Below are 17,324 nucleotides of genomic sequence, written 5' to 3' on the forward strand. Positions count from 1 at the left end.
AAAAAAAAAAAAAAAAAAAAAAAATTACAAAGTGTAAAAATGTAAAAATTATAGATGAAAAATAAAAAGAAAAAAGATAAAAATTTATCAATATGATTTCAATATAACTTTTCAAATTTTATTTTTTTTATTTTAATTTAAACATGCTTTATGATATTTGCACAAAATTCTATTTTATTTATTTTTAAATTTATTTGTTTTATTAAATTAAATCTCTCTTTAATTTTCTTCACAAAGTCCCGTGAAAAGTACTATTTTTTTTTTTTTTTTTTTTTTTTTTTATATAAATTATTTTTTTTAATTAAAAGATAATTATTTATATATAATTACTTATATATGTAAGAAATAGATATTTTATTTTTGGCTTAATATTTTAAATTTTTAATAGAGTTATGGAATGTTTTTTTATTATTTAGATTTTTAAAAAAAATTTTTCTTTTATAAGAGGAAAAAAAAAATTTTATTTTCATAAAAAAATAAAATTTGTATATGGAAAAAACACATTTATTAAGGAATACATGAACTGATAAAAAAAAAAAAAAAAAAAGATATAATGAATAAATAATAGAATGAGTTGTATTTTTGAAAATATTGAAAGAAACGATTTTAAAAGATTAAAAAATTATTTTAAAATTCCTTTGAAATATCAAAATTATGAGTATAAACTAATAAATAAATATAAAAAAAAAAAAAAAAAAATTTATCTATACGGAAACTTTCCGAATTATTATTATGAGAGATACAAAAAGAAAAAAATAGAAAAAGATGAAATAAATATAGAAAAAGAGGAAATAAAAAAAGAAAATGATGAAATAAATATAGAAAAAGAGGAAATAAAAAAAGAAAATGATGAAATAAATATAGAAAAAGACGAAATAAATATAGAAAAAGATGAAATAAATATAGAAAAAGAGGAAATAAAAAAAGAAAAAGATGAAATAAATATAGAAAAAGACGAAATAAAGGAAAATAATAATAATAACAATAGTAATAATCAAAGTTTAAGTAATTTGAAAAAAGACAAATGTATACAAAATAAAAATATTATTGATGATTACAGATTAACACAAATTGATAATTTAATAAAAGATATATTTAAAGACAAAATTATTTTAGATATTGGATGTAATAGTGGTATAACTACATTTTTATTAAGTTTAAAATATAAGTGTAAGATTGTTAATGGTATAGATATAGATTTTTCATTAATAAACAAAAACATTTGTTTGTTAAAATTATTTATTGAATTTATTTTAATATATAACAATCAAAAACATATTTTACAATTTTTCTTAAATAACAAAAATTTACATAAAATAGAAAAAGATATATTCCTTGATTTGTACTTTTTATATGAAGATCTAAAACAAGAAAGATGTAAAGATAAGTGTGAAATTAAAAATTTGAATATAGAAATAAATGAGAATAGAAATAAAGATAAAAATAGAACATTTAATGAAAGTTATAGTTTAATTGATGATAGCAATAGTTTATTAGAAAATACCCATAAATATACATTTCCTCTTAACATATATTTTTTATGTTCAAATATTTTTGATAAAAGATTTAATAAAATAGAAAATAAATATGACATAATTATTTGTTTTTCTGTTTTAAAATGGATACACTTAAATTACGGTGACAACCATATTATAATTTTTTTTGATTTAATTCATAAAATGTTAAAAAAAGATGGATATTTTATTTTAGAATATCACAACGAAATAAAATATAAAATAAAAAAATATGAAAGGGATTTTTATAAACATAAAATTAACTTAAATTATATGCACTTTGATGATATAGCAAACGGTGCATATAATAATAGTTGTAAATTGAAATTAATACACAAAACTAATTTTAACGTTGAAGAAGAACAATTAAAAAATAAAAACAAAAAAAAAAAATTAGGAATGTTTAATAGATCAATTCGTATTTATCAAAAAATATAAATATCATATATTTACATTTAAGAAAATATAAATTTTCTTTACATTATTAAATCAATAAAAAAGAAAAAATTTTCTTATGAGTCTTTTTAATATTTTCCTTATTATATACACTTAATTTAAATCTCATACAAAATTACTACTGTTCTTATTGTTATCATATATTACTTTTTTAATTATGTTAATTTTAACTTTTATCCAAATTCAATTTTTTTTTTTTTTTTTTTTTTTTGTTACTTATATGGATTATCCTTTTTTTCTGGTTATTTTTCGTTTTATTAGTTTTTAAGAGTCATATATTAATAAAATAAATTTGTAAATTTCCTATAAAAATTTTCAATTATGTTTTTTAATTACTAAATATATTCAAAAAAAGAAGAATTTAATTTATATAAATCTTTATCAAAATGTACATAAATTATTAATTACTATTAAGAAAGAATAATTAAATTTTTTTTATAAAAAAAAAAAATAGTTAAAAATAACAGATAGAGTGAATAATAATTAAAATAATATAGTTTTTTCAATTAAAATATATATAGTATATCAATTATAAAAAATGAGATACAGAATAAAAAGAAATAATCATTAGATTAACTTAAAAAATAGGTTTATTAATAAATATTTTAATAGTTTAATTTAAAAAAAAAAAAAAAAAAAAACAAACAAATTATAATAAATTAGAAAAATGCTTAAGTATTAAGCGTTAAATATAAAAATAAATTTATCTACATTTATTAAACTAATTTCTAAATAGTCAACAGCATATTCTCGTGATGTTAAACTGTTAGCTTTTTTATTATTATCTTTATCACTAACACATATATTTAATTTATTATGTAAAGTATTTATTTCATTATTTTCATAAAACTTTCTAATATAAATATTTTTTGCTACTGTGAATAAATTTTCTTTTATTTTATTACTAGTATAATATATATTGGTTGAAAATGACAAAGAGTGTTTAATGTAAGTTTTATTATTATTACTGTTATTACATTCATGACATTTAATAAATCCATGATATAACAAATTATATAGTTTTTTTCTAACATCATTTAAAGGTATTAAAACATTTTCACTTATTATTTCATCATTAGATTTTTCGTCAGAGGTAGATATTAAAAAATTCCATATTCTTAATGCATCTAATCCTATCATATTTTCTATTATGTTTGATATAATTTTATTTCTATAAATTGTTTTTATATTTGAGAAGTCGGATGCATAAGAGATTACCTCATTGCATTGGGTTTTTATTAAGTTATCAGGATATTTTATTAGCATATTTAGATTTTGTAACACTGTATTTTTATCTATAAATATTTTTTTCTTTTTTAATTTTTCTATTACATATTTTTCTATATTTTCAAATGAAGAAAAAGAAGATGATACATTATAATTGTTGTTATCCATTGAGTAATTAAGTTGAACATTTTTTAATAAATAAAACAGTATACATTTTGTTATTTCATTAAGATTATAATAATTCGTTATAAAATTAAAGCATTCCTGTTTCAAATATAATAAAGATAATACTTCACTATTAGCCTGAAAATATGTATATGGATTATCTAAATATTCTAATAGATTATTTTGCATATCTTCTTTATTCAAAAAATAACTTGTATCATCATTTGAATAATTTACTTTATTTGAATTTTCATTTTTTTTATTCATAGTTAAAATTATATCTTTATCTAGTAACTTTTCTTTATATTTTTTACTTGTATTATTATTATTATTATTATGAACTATGTTTTTATTTTCATTTTTATTTGATGATTCATCGTTTATAGTGAGAATTTCATCTATATTATTTTCATATTGATAAATATTAACCTTTTTAACATTATTTTCACTAACATTTGTTTTTCTTTTTTTTTTATTACTTAATACTGATGATGTTTCTTTATGAATTTTTTTGCTTTTTTTTGAATTAATTTTCATGTCATTATTTTGTTCATTTATATTTGGTAGATTATTCTTTTTAGTATCATTATCATTATCCATTTGTTGATAAAATAAAATGTTATCTATATTGTTATCAATAATATTATAATTGTTATTATCGCAAGAGTTGGAATTAGAATTATTATTTATTTTATTATTATTATTGTTAATATTATTAAAATTATTTTCTGTGTCATTTAAATCTTTTACTAAGTTATCATCAAGAGTTTTATTATAATTTATATTAATATAATTAATAGAATTATCATAAATGAGAAGATTTTCATTTTGTTCTTTATTATTTTCACAAATATGTTCATTAAAATATTTACATTTTTTTATAAATTTCTTTTTTAACAATTGCAAAAATATTAATCTTAACTTTTTTCTACTAATATTAGGAATTTTTTTCTTACATACTTCAACATAATCATCATGCTTTAAATCTTTTAAACAATTATCAATGGTTATTCTCCCACTTTTTATAATTCTTATAAGAATAATTTTTTCAATAAAATTTATTGTATCATCTTTTTCTAAAACTTGTTCATCTTTACCATCTAAATAATTCATATTATCATCAAATGTATTATCAGAATAAAAAAAGTTATATTCAATATTCGTATTATTAACATTTTCTATTGTCGTTTCATTTCTTTTATTTATGCAAGTTGGATGCATATAATAAAATATAGAAGAATATCTAACAAGAATATAAATATTTTTTATAATAACGAAGTATTCTACTCTTTTTATTTTACAAATACAAAAAGCACATTTGCATCCTTTCATATATTTATAATTTTCATTATCAGGTAGAAGATTTATTTCATTCAAATTCATCTCTCTATTTTTTTCTGTGTTTTTATTAAAAAAATTTTCATTATTTTTTTGTTCAAATGATAAGTTGACATTTTTATCATCAACAGATACATGGTTACATTCATCTGATTTATTATAAATTATATTAACATCTAATATGTTATGAATTAATAAACATAATATAATGTTTCTAACTATATTAAATTCATAATTTGATAAATTAATAATTTCATTTATAGTTAATTTATTTCCATATATTAAAATTAATTCCACTATTTCACTACACGAATAACCAAATATATCAGAAATGATATATTTTAAGTATTCTAATTCACTATTTATCATTTTATAAATATTGGGAAAGATATAATAAATAAAAAATACAAAAAAAATAATGAATAAAACATAATTTAAAATTGCTTTTACATCTCTAATATAAAAAAAAAAAAAAAAAAAAGTTTAATAAATTAAAAATTAAGTTTGATTTGGTAAAAAATCAACTTTTTTTATTTATTAAAAAGAAACAAATAATTTTTTAAAATATATACATATATAAGTTAAATAATACTATATTTTTTTAATAAACATATTTCATGTATATATAAAAAAAAAAAATAAAAATTAAAATTTGAAATAGATACTTTTATAAAAACTAATTATGTATATATGTAAATAACTTAAAAAAATATATATATTAATTATTAAAATACTAAGAAAGGTAAAACTTTATATTAAAAATATTTTTATGATTAAAAATAAATTTCGTAATTAAATAACCTTATTTTATACAAAGATTTTAATTTATAAAGTTTTGAAATTAAAAGATATCTAATATAAAAAAAATAAACTTCATTAAAATAAAGGATCTATTAAAAAATATATTTTACTTCAGAATATTTTATAATAAAAAATATAAAAAATGAAAGATAAAATTAAAATTTTACTGCCTAATTGTCTGCCATTTAAAAAAAAAAAAAATAAAGCACTCTTTATTTGTTGAATATATATTTTTCCTTTTATATTATTATAAAAATAAAAGAATGTGTTTTAGAATTTTTTAGAGTTTTTAATATCTATAAAAAAAAAAAATATATATATATATTTATAAATTAAGTCTAATTTATTCAATTTTTTTTATAATAATATATTGTCTAAATTGTTATATAAATTCTTATAAATATTTTTTAATAATTTTGTTTTTCTTTATTAAGTATTAAAAAATATTTAATTAAATATAATAATCCTTAAAAATATTAAAATGAAGCAAAAATTATATAAAAAAATATATATAGAAAAAAAATGAACTCATTAGTGGAATATAGTATATAATTTTTTTTTTTATCATTCTATTTATATGAATATATATTTATATTTATTTGAAAATATTCTTTTTTTTTTTTTTAATTGTATCTATTTTTCGTTAGAAAGAATAAAACAAGCCGTTTTTAATAAAAATAACTTAAATCTTAAAAGAGAAATTTTAAAAAGTGAAGAAAAAGAATACAAAAATAAAGGACATATAAAAAATAAATCTAATAAAACTAGTGAAAACAAAACATGTGAAATCAGTAATGAAGAGAATAAAATTCAAATAAAAAAAAATTATACTTCAATAAACGAAGATCTAGATATTTTTCACATTTTTCAAAATGATATTGTAAGCATTCAAAATTAAAGTTAATAAAAAAAAAAAAATAAAAAAAAGAGCATTGAAAAAATTTAAAAATTCATATATTACATTAGAAAAATGATAAAAGATCGATAAAATATGAATATTGTTATATATGTGAATGTGCAAAACCATGTCACTGCAAGGAAGAAAATTATCAATATGAAGAGGTAGATAACAAACTTCAGAATAATCTTAAAATATTCTTTAAAAAACAAATTTATATTTTAAATATTAGGATATATCAAATTGTTATAAAGAAAAAACTATGTCAAATATTCATTCAAACTTTAAAGTTATATCAGTAAGATTACTGTTGAAATATATTTTTCAATAAACTTATTGAATGTGATTAAATATATTTTTATTAATTTTCATAGAATTTAATGGAAAAAATTCAAGAAAATAAGAAAAAAAAAGATACTAAAAATAATAAGATCCTGTAAATGAAAAAATAAAATAAATTTCTTCTTTTTGCAAATACACACTTCAAATTATTAACTTGTTTTAATTTTTTTTTTTTATCTTAGAAAAAATACAACAAAAAAGGACGAATGCATTCAAAAAAAAAGTATTCTTTTTTTTTATAATAAAAAAAATATAATTATAATATTTTTAATCTCATAAAAAAAAAAAAAAAAATAAAAAAATTAAAAAATAAATATTTCATTCTTATAGATAATAAAAAAGAAATAAAAGGAAATTTGGGAAATTATGAAAAGTATACATAAATATATATGCTAAATTAATCCATGATGAAAAAAATTACACAATAATAATAAATAATAATCTACATTTAAAATAATAAAGAATTATAAAAATTCTCATAATTTCAAAAATATATAGTATATTTTTATAAAATTAATAATTTTTTAATATATTTTAGATTTTATCTTGAGAAAATTAAAATTACCAAACTTAAATTAGATAATTTGAGAAATGGAGAAAATGGAGATGAGGAATTAGGTTCCTTTTTTTTTTTTTTTTTCTTTTTATATTTTAATATATTTTAATTTTTTGAATATAAATATCTTTTATTTGGAAATTCATATGAATTTAAATACAGTTAAAGGAAAGGATATTGAAAAGAAAATGATTTTTGTAATATTCTATAGTACAAAAAAAAAAAAATAAAAAAATAAAAAAAAAGAAAATGCTATTATATTATTTTATGAGATTTATATAATTAGAATAATCAGAATAACATTGAAGAAAGATTAGCTGCACTAAAGGATATAGAAAAGTATAAAACATATATTAAAATAATAATGAAATGTAAAAATATATATAAGTAATTCGATTATAACATTTTCGTGTATTGTAAATGTGATAAACACAAAAAGCTACTGCTTTTTTTATATTTATTATACCTACTATTTCTTTTATGAATTTTATTTTTTCGAAGGAAGCATTTACAATTGTTATTAGACTTATTCGAAGAATATGTAGATATAGAAGAAAAGATATTTTAAAAAGAAAAACTTTCTTTCAATTTAAAAATAAAGTATTTATTTGATTAAAGAAAAAATAACTGTAAAAATCTAATAAATTTTTTTATGTAAAACAATTAAAAATATAATTTAAAATAAAATTTTTAAATAAAATGAAACAATAGGAAAGTAAATAAATTGATAAATAATTTTAATTTTTAAAGAATTATATAAGAAATAAAAATTTAAATATAAAAGTATGAATTTTTTTTTTATTTATTAAAGATATAAGACATATAAAAAAAAAAAAAAAAAAGAAAAAGAAATTTTTAATTAGTGAGACCAAATTTTTAAAACTTTATCTTTTCCTCCTGATGCAACAAATTTTCCGTCATTTGACCAATCAATAGCATAAACAGCGTCAGCATGTCCTGGTAAGTCTACTAATAATGTTTTAATTTTTTTGTTTTTTTTTTGTTCATCTTCTTCCTTTTCTTTTTCTTTTTCTTTTTCTTTCTTAAGATGAACATTTAGGTGATTCGCTTTCCATAATTTTAGAGTACTATCATTGCTACATGAAACAAAATAATTGTTATCGATAGACCAAGCAATTTTGTAAACAGGTCCAACATGACCACGATAAACAGATAAAAACTGACCATCTTTACTTGACCATATCCTAATACTTTTATCAAAAGAAGAAGATGCAATTAATTTTCCATCAGGTGAAAATTGTGTGTGAATAACTGGCTTTTGGTGACCTAATAATCTTATGCTTTTATACTGATTGTTTTTTAAGCAATCAATTAAATATAATGTACAATCATCAGATCCACTTACCAACTTTTCATTACTCTGATTTTTAAAGAATTTTTTATATATAATTTTTGACTTTTCAATATGATTTTCGATGTGTATTTTATTTATTATGACATCTAAATTATAAATTCCATTTTTTAATATTCTTTCTGAATTTAAAGATAAGCAATTTACCCAATGACTATGACCTTTAAAATCATAAAGTAATGTACCCTCATTTACATTCCATATTTTTATAGTTCTATCTCTTGAACTACTATAAATTCTAGCACTTTTATCATTCATTCCTGACCATAATATGCATGTAATTGTATCTGTGTGTCCTGTTAATATTTTGTCAACACTATTATTTAGTATATTATTAATTCTTATACATCCATCTTTTCCTGCACTTGCAAGTCTACTTTTTACAAAAAATGCATCTTTTTGATTGTAGCTTACAGATGACTCCTTTTTTTCATTTTTATCATTCTTTTTATCATCATATTGTTTTTCTTTTTTTCTTTTCTTCATAGTTTCTTCTACACTTTTCATTTTCTCTTCCATATGAACTTTATCAATATTACTGTCATTATTTTTAATATGGGATTCCCTATCATTTTGAATTTCTTTATTTATCTTATTTTGTTTGCTTTTATGTTTGCTACTATCTTTATTCTCTTCTTTTATGTCATTTATTTTCTTTCTTTTTTTTGTATCAATACTTTTTTTTTTAATATCATTCTCCTTAAGTAAGTGTAGAGGCTCAAAACATAAAGTTGTAACTTCTTTTTTATGACCTGTTAATATATTTAATAACTTTCCTGTGTGTGTATCATATATACAAATATTATGATCCATTCCAGCAGTAGCTAAAAATTTATTATCAGGTGAAAATAAAACAACTAAAACCCAGTCTTTATGATCTTTTAATGTTGCAATTGGTGTTTGCGTATTTATATCCCATAAACGAACTGTATTATCACCTGAACCTGTAGCTAAGTGAGAACTATTTGGGCTAAAAGCCAAGCTAAGGATAGAATTTGTATGCCCTGGTAATGTTGCACTACAAGCATTTATTTTTTTAACTTTAAAAATGTTTAATGGGAAATATTTTATTGATAATATATTTTCACTACTTATATTATTATCTTTTATAGCTTCATATAAACTATTTTTTATTGGTAATTTATCATTTATCATAAAAGAGTAATTAATATCTTCTGAATCTTCTTCAATGAAACCATCATTTTTTTTTTTTAGATCATTTATTAATTCATCTAGATTATCTTTTGTAATACTTAATGGTACATTAATAATAGGTCCTGTAGCTTTATTCTCATGGTTAACAAATTGAATTAATATTTCTTTTCTCATGGCATTATTATCAATCTCCATTTTTTTTTTTTCTTAAATTTAACAAAAAAAAAAAATGAAAAAAATAAAAAAAAAAAAAAAAAAAAAACGCTAAAAACAAATTGATCAATTATAATAAAATGATTCTGATTGATTTTTCTTTGTATTCATTTTTTAATAATTTGTTTAAATTTTATTTTTTTGTTGTTCCTATATAAAATATTTTATAAAGCTTTTTATACCATTTTTTTTTATAAATTTTAGTTTAATTTAAAAAAAAGAAAAAAATTATTGTAGGTTATATGATACATAAAAAAAGAAAAAAAAAAATTTTCCCTTAAAACCTTTAAGGTATAATGGAACGTGATGTTTATAACTTTTTCATTTTTAAATTTATAGGATTCATTTTATTTTTAAGCTTTTAATTTTTTTTTTTTTTTTTAATTAATTTTTAATTTATTTTTTTTTTAATTCATTTTTAATTCTTTTATTTTAATTCATTTTTAATTTTTTTTTTTTTTTTAATTAAATTTCATTAATTTTTTACAATTTTGTATTTTTGTTGACATATTTTCATATAATATTCCTTTTTTTTTTTTTTTTTTTTTTTTTTTTTTTAGTATATTATATTAGATTTTTGTAGAATTTATAATAAGCATGAAATTACTATTCTTTAATCATATAAAGTTATTTATAATATTAAATAATTTCAAATTTTTTTATTTAAACACTATATCACAATTATGATTTCATCTTTAACAATATACATATGAATACACATTTATATAAACATATGTATTTAATCTTAAAATTATTTAAAGGGGTAAAATAATAAAAAATAATAATTTGCATAATAAAAAAGTATACAAATTTTAATTAATTTTTATCAAAAGTAAAAAATTCCTTTTTTTAAAAATGACAAGACAAAAAACATTTATGAAAACATTTCACAAAAATTATCAAAAATATATCATAAAATATAAGTATTCCAAGTAGATTTTTTATGACTCAGTTTTTATTGAAACTGCAAATAAATAAACATATTAAAATTTGTTAAAGAATTTCCATTTAAAATATAATTATAGTTTATTTTTTTTACCATTAGGGATATCATCAAGATCCTCTTGTATATTAATAGAGATACCATCAAAATTATTAATATTCTAAAAATAAAAATAATTATTTATTGGAAATTATTTAAAAAAAAAAGCATATATACATTGTCGTAGATTTTTATAATTTTTCATTTTTTCAAATCACTTTATATTGATCATCTTCAATTGTTTTGTTATCATCCTCATGCCTCATTTCCCCTTGATTTAGGCAAAGAATTTGTTTTGTTAAAAAAAACCACTTCAAAGAAAAAAATAAAGAATATTTTTTTTATAATAAAAAGATGTATAAAAAATATTTTCTTTATATATATATATATGTGATTCCATTTATTTAAATATGTCATTTACCCAATTATTTATACACTCTTCTGTATTACAACTACATAAATAAATAAAATGAAAAGTAACATATATGTATAAATGAAACAAAATTTTAAAATGAAGAGAATTATAAAATATTTTTATTCTAACCAAAGAACTATTGAATCTTTGCTAACTAAAAAAAATAAGATAAATATGGAATTTTATTTTTTATTAGATATATAATTTATTCATCTAATAAAAAATTTATGAATAAACTATAGAATTTAGCAAATTAATTAGTTCTAAATATATATAAGATAATATTTATTCTCTTTCTTTTAAACTTTTTTTATTCCTTTGAATTTATTTCAACGTACTAATATTAATTGTTAAGCATTCAGAATTTGTTGAAAAAATTATTAGTGGAGTTATTACTTCTCTTAAATCAATGCTTTCAAAAAATTTTGATCCTCTAAGAAGAATATAAATATATATAAAAATAAATATATATATATATATATAAATATATATATATATATATAAATATATATATATATATATATACCTATATAATTCCAAAGTATTATTCTTTAAAACAGCTGATACATTAAAAAATTCATTTTTATCCTATTATAAAGTAGAAATTTTTTTAGAGAGTTTATGAAAAATACGTGTAATTATTTAACATTTATATCACCTTTTTTTGGTGATATTTCAAAATTCCTCTATAGGTGCTTTTACAAAGGTTCAAATCATTTTGTGATAAATAAAAAGAATGTGTCAAAATTAAAAAGATAGACAAGAAAAATATTAAAAAATTCATTTTTATATATTTTATAAAAAGTATAAAAAATAGAACAAGAAATGATGCAATAAAAAATAAATTCTTTTGAATATGTCTTTGGTTTATTTTTAAGAAATTACGGAATATAGATTTTTCTATATATTTAATTTTATTATTTTTATACTGTCACAACAAATATGATATTTCATAATTCTTTATTGTTTTTTTAAAATAAATAAAAATTTTTTTTTTTATTAACATAAAATGTATATACACTTTTTTTTTGTAATTTTAATAAAAACTTATTTTATAGCGGTCAAAAAATATACATATATATATATATATATATATATATATTTGAATGAATACGTTAAAGAAAAAAAAAAAAAAAAAAGGAATTTTAATTATATATACAAAATTAAAGAAAAAAGACTAAAAAATTTTAAATATAATTGAAAAAATATCAAAATTTTATTTTTATTTATTCACAAATAACCAAAAATTACAATAAATATAATTACCAAAATTAAAACAGAAATATTACAAATCACCTGAAATGTAGTGCATACAAAAAAATGTCTTGGATTGCTAAAAAAAAAAAAAAAAAAAAAAAAAAAAAAAAAATATATATATATATATATATATATATAGAACATAAAATAAATTAAAAAAAAAAAATTATTTATTTTGTTACTTGATTAAAAAAAAGTTTCTTATTCTTTGTGTAAAGGTTATATTTCCTCCAGTATCCAATAAATTATCTGTTCCAATATTTTCTAAATAAGAATGTGGTGTGTCTATTAATCTCTCTGTGTAATTATCTAATATATATGAATTATTATTACTTCTGTTATTTCTACTTTGTAAATTATTTATTTCATAATAATATTGTTTAGAATATTCTTTATCCTTTTCTATTTGTAATTGCTTATAAATATCATCATTTTTAATTATTTCTTTTGTTAATTCTTCGTTTTTCAATTCTTCATTTAATTTATTTTCCTTTAATATTCTTTCTTCATAATTTTTTTTATGAATTTTTCTATATTCTTCTAATGCATCTTCTAATAATTTTTCTTTCATCTTTTAATATAATAATAAATATCATATATACACATATATGTTTTAAGTTAAATTTTTATATTAAAAAAATTATTTCATTAGAATGTGATTCTATAAACTTAAACCATTTAAATACTTTGAAAATAATAATTTACGATTCTTTTTATAATTTTATCTTTTTTTAAATATATAATGCATATTAAAAAGAAACGAATTTCCAACAACATTCAAATTAATGGAGAGTAAAAAATATATTTTATTTAGGAAAAAGGTATAAATAATTTTTGTTTTTAAAAAAAATTATAGTAATTAAGAACTATAAATTTACTGCAATGAAATAATTAAAATTATTAAGGAAAAAAAAAAAAAAATTGCAAAATAGAACGAAAACATAAATTTTTTTTTCTTCATTTATGAGTGGTATAAAGAAAAAAAAATGGTTATCACTCTTATCACAAATATATAAATATATATATTAAAAAAATTTAATAAGTGAGATATTTATTATAATTTCTTTTATTAAGTCCTTTCTATTATTATTTTATTATTTTTTTTTTTTAATTATATGTAAATTTTACACATTTCAATTTTTATTTATATGCTTAAATGGATACTATCTTTAAAATTATAATTATAAAATATAAAAATTTTTTTTTTCTTTATTACGTAAGTTTAAAAAAGTTTCCAATCAACATTTGAAATATATTTAACAAAGAAAAAAAAAATATATATATACAAAATTTAAAATATCAATTTTTGTATTAAAAAAAAAAACAAAAAAAAAAAAATAAAGAGCCAGAGGAGTCAATAAAAAGGAGAAAAATTTCGTAAAGTTACATAATTAAAAAAAATTTTGAAACATGATAAAAAAAATCAAAATCTAAAATAATTTAAGTAAAAAAATGTTGAAAACAAAAAAAGAAAAAAAAAAAAAGAAAAAAAGAAATTAGAAAAATTTCAAGGAAATAAAAAACAAAAGGAAAAGAAAAAACAAAAAATCAAAAACAATAACAAAAACAAAAACAATTACAAAAACAATAACAAAAAAATAAAAAAAACAAAAGCAAAAGCAAAAACAAAAAAAAAAAAAAAAATAGAAAATATAAAATGGAAAAAATAAATGAAATAAAATAAAATAGAAAAGAAGAAAAATATATTTAGGATAAAATAGTTGTATCGCCAAAGTATATCTTATATGTATTTAACACATATATAATATGTGCAAATATATATTAACTTTAAAAAGTGTTGAAATAAAAACATTTTTCTTCTTATTAAATATTAGGTTTTTAAAAATGCAAAGAAAAAATTATACATTATTATTAATAACAGAATATATATAAAAATAAAAAATAATATATTATAGAATATGTTTTTGAGGAAATAAGACATAAAAAATATAATAAACTTTAATAATTCTTTTTTTTTTTTTTTTTTTTTTGCTTTTTATAATTAGAAAAAATGAATTTTTTTAAAATTTTTTTAAACATGTAATTTTTTTTTTATATATTTATTTATTATTCTGAATTTTTACTCATTTTTTCTTTTAAGCATTCTACCATATCTAAAATAATTTAAAAAATAAAAAAAAATTACAAATGCATAATAATTAAATACATATTCATAAAAAAAAAAAAAAAAAAAAAAAAAAATAATTTTTACCTACTAACAATTGGTTCATCAGTAACTCTATTATTAAGAGTATTTTTTTTATTCCCATTTTTTTTTGCTCTAGTCTTTTTTTTTTCATTTAATATTGCTTTTTCTTTTTCTTTTTCTTTTAAATTTAACTCACTCACCGTTAAGTCAATGTAGGCAATACGATCACTACATAAAGGGTCAGCTATAGGAATTTCACTTAATATTTTACTTTCTCTTTTTTTCTTCTTAGATTTTTTTTCGTTATGTATAATTTCTTCATTTTTATCTTTAATAGTATCCTTTTTTTTCTCTTTTAAATTTTCATCATCAATATTTTCGTTATTTTTATTTCCATTAGATTTTCCTTGATCTTTTTTTTTTTCCGTTATTTTTCTACTGGATGACTTTTGATTTCTTTCTCTTAGTGGATATGCACGGATAGATGATGTATTTTTAGTATTATTTTTTTTATTTTTTGTTATATGGTTATATATTAAAAAACTTACAGATAAAAAAAAGAGCACATAAAAAATTATAGAGAAAAACATCTTTATAGAATCCACTCTTATGTTATATATCTCATTTCTAAAATATTCAAAATAATTGTAAATTATCTCCATACCAATATACATTTTGTTATAAATGATTAAAATAATACTCTTAAAAAAACTAAGTATTTCTTGGAACTGATATTTAATATTAGTATCATTTACCATTTTTAAAAAAATTAAAAATTCCAATCAAAATTTAAATGAAGATATAAAATAAAAAAATAATATTATAAACAAACAAAAATAATTTATATATTTTCAATTTATAAATATTATAAAATGACATAAAAATTCCTATTTTTATGCATACTCAAAGTGTTATTTATTTTTTTTATTATTATTGTGTAAGTTTATATATACGTAGATATAAAAAAAAAAAAAATGATAATTTCCATCTTAATTATACTATTCTAATCAAAAATACGTTAGAACAAACAAAATATAAAAAAAAAAAAATATAACAAAAACCAAAAATGAGAAAATATAACTTGATGTATCTATCAATTTAAAAAATTAATATATATATATTCATTGTATTTATATATATATATATTTATAAATTTCACTGTTAATAAAAATTCTAAATATTTTTCCCTTAAAATTTTTTCTGATTTTTTTTTTTTTTTTTTTTTTTTTTTTTTTTTGCATATAGAGGTGCATTTTTTTTTTGGTGTAAAAAAAAAAAAAACACACTTTATATTTTTTGTCAAAAAAAAATTATGCATTTTTTTAAAATAAAATCATATAAAATGACATTCATTTTAAAAGAAAAAAAACAATATAAATAATAATTGAGTAACAAAAAAACAGTACAAAAAAAAAAAAAAAAAAANATATATATATATATATATATATATATATACAATATATATATACAATATATATATATAATATATATATATATAATATATATAATATATATTTATACGTAGAACAAAACAGATTAAAACAGAACAAAAAAAAAAAAAAAAAAAAATAAATATGTATATAGATTGTAAATTATATTAAAAATTTTAAAAATATTAGAATGAATTTTTACATAAAAAAGAAAAATATAATACATTGGATAAAATTTCCTTTTATTAAAAGATTTTAAGATTATTTTTAATTTTAATTATCTTTAATTTTCATGTATAATAAATTTTTATATACATTTTTAAAAATTTAAAATTACAAGTTTAAAAAATTGGAGAGATTATTTAGAATTCAATTATTCAAGTTAACTTTTATTATTATATTTTTATTTTTATTTTTTTTTTTTATAAATTCTTCTAATTCTCTATTTAAATATTATTTCACGATTTTTAGTAAATATAACGTTTATCAAATACAAAGTGAAAATTTCCAAAAAGTAAATTTTTTTATTTAAAAAAAAAAAGAATACATGTAATTTAAAAAATATAAAAATTACTTATATATATATATATAGATTAATTTAATATACCAATAATTTATAATTAAATATATATATATGAACTATTTTAAGAATGAATAAGAAAAAAAAATTCCTTTTATGAAGTTATTAAGGAAATATATATATTTATTTTTTTTTTTTATTTTAAAAATTATGTACTGAAGATAATATCATTTTTATTAATATAAATAAATATAATTTTATTAATGATGTCTCCATTAATAATTTTTTTAATTAGATACTTTTAACATCTCACTACTTATTAATAATATTAAGTTTTATTAAAAAAAAAATTATCACTTTATTTTTCTTTTTTTTTACGATTTATTGTTGAAAGAAAAAAGAAAAAAAAAATGTATATAGATAAATATAAGACACACACACACACACAAAAAAAAAAAAAAAAAAAAAAAAAAAAAATTAGAATTTTAAATAATATTTTCCTTATCTAAAAATTATCATAAATGTTTCTAACAT

The 17,324-nt window shown here is 16.2% G+C and overlaps 7 protein-coding genes across 7 annotated transcripts; 2 read left to right on the plus strand and 5 right to left on the minus strand.

Annotated features, from left to right (window-relative positions):
• Nucleotides 1–569: 569 nt before the first annotated feature.
• PGAL8A_00373200 (bicoid-interacting protein BIN3, putative) lies at nucleotides 570–1,952 on the plus strand (the record flags this gene model as incomplete). Its single annotated transcript, XM_028672795.1, has 1 exon — nucleotides 570–1,952. The coding sequence occupies one exon, from the start codon at nucleotides 570–572 to the stop codon at nucleotides 1,950–1,952; it is 1,383 nt and encodes a 460-aa protein (XP_028529312.1).
• Nucleotides 1,953–2,648: 696 nt separating this feature from the next.
• On the minus strand, nucleotides 2,649–5,069 carry PGAL8A_00373300 (conserved Plasmodium protein, unknown function; the record flags this gene model as incomplete). The annotated part of the gene is made up of 1 exon (XM_028672796.1): nucleotides 2,649–5,069. One exon carries the CDS (start codon nucleotides 5,067–5,069, stop codon nucleotides 2,649–2,651), a length of 2,421 nt encoding a protein of 806 aa, XP_028529313.1.
• Nucleotides 5,070–6,023: 954 nt separating this feature from the next.
• On the plus strand, nucleotides 6,024–7,865 carry PGAL8A_00373400 (conserved Plasmodium protein, unknown function; the record flags this gene model as incomplete). Its single annotated transcript, XM_028672797.1, has 11 exons — nucleotides 6,024–6,045; nucleotides 6,149–6,381; nucleotides 6,468–6,563; nucleotides 6,632–6,697; nucleotides 6,774–6,835; nucleotides 6,924–6,964; nucleotides 7,072–7,114; nucleotides 7,280–7,359; nucleotides 7,460–7,494; nucleotides 7,584–7,636; nucleotides 7,799–7,865. The coding sequence occupies 11 exons, from the start codon at nucleotides 6,024–6,026 to the stop codon at nucleotides 7,863–7,865; spliced, it is 798 nt and encodes a 265-aa protein (XP_028529314.1).
• Nucleotides 7,866–8,156: 291 nt separating this feature from the next.
• PGAL8A_00373500 (nucleolar preribosomal assembly protein, putative) lies at nucleotides 8,157–10,019 on the minus strand (the record flags this gene model as incomplete). The annotated part of the gene is made up of 1 exon (XM_028672798.1): nucleotides 8,157–10,019. One exon carries the CDS (start codon nucleotides 10,017–10,019, stop codon nucleotides 8,157–8,159), a length of 1,863 nt encoding a protein of 620 aa, XP_028529315.1.
• Nucleotides 10,020–10,978: 959 nt separating this feature from the next.
• On the minus strand, nucleotides 10,979–12,218 carry PGAL8A_00373600 (conserved Plasmodium protein, unknown function; the record flags this gene model as incomplete). Its single annotated transcript, XM_028672800.1, has 8 exons — nucleotides 10,979–11,001; nucleotides 11,077–11,140; nucleotides 11,238–11,330; nucleotides 11,441–11,471; nucleotides 11,564–11,588; nucleotides 11,773–11,867; nucleotides 11,961–12,022; nucleotides 12,093–12,218. 8 exons carry the CDS (start codon nucleotides 12,216–12,218, stop codon nucleotides 10,979–10,981), a joined length of 519 nt encoding a protein of 172 aa, XP_028529316.1.
• A 446-nt stretch (nucleotides 12,219–12,664) lies between these two features.
• On the minus strand, nucleotides 12,665–13,262 carry PGAL8A_00373700 (conserved Plasmodium protein, unknown function; the record flags this gene model as incomplete). Its single annotated transcript, XM_028672801.1, has 2 exons — nucleotides 12,665–12,767; nucleotides 12,874–13,262. The coding sequence occupies 2 exons, from the start codon at nucleotides 13,260–13,262 to the stop codon at nucleotides 12,665–12,667; spliced, it is 492 nt and encodes a 163-aa protein (XP_028529317.1).
• A 1,509-nt stretch (nucleotides 13,263–14,771) lies between these two features.
• Nucleotides 14,772–15,598, minus strand: PGAL8A_00373800 (conserved Plasmodium protein, unknown function; the record flags this gene model as incomplete). The annotated part of the gene is made up of 2 exons (XM_028672802.1): nucleotides 14,772–14,805; nucleotides 14,904–15,598. The coding sequence occupies 2 exons, from the start codon at nucleotides 15,596–15,598 to the stop codon at nucleotides 14,772–14,774; spliced, it is 729 nt and encodes a 242-aa protein (XP_028529318.1).
• Nucleotides 15,599–17,324: the final 1,726 nt, after the last annotated feature.

The sequence above is a fragment of the Plasmodium gallinaceum genome (genome assembly GCF_900005855.1).
Source record: "Plasmodium gallinaceum strain 8A genome assembly, contig: PGAL8A_v1_98, whole genome shotgun sequence".
NCBI lineage: Eukaryota > Apicomplexa > Aconoidasida > Haemosporida > Plasmodiidae > Plasmodium > Plasmodium gallinaceum.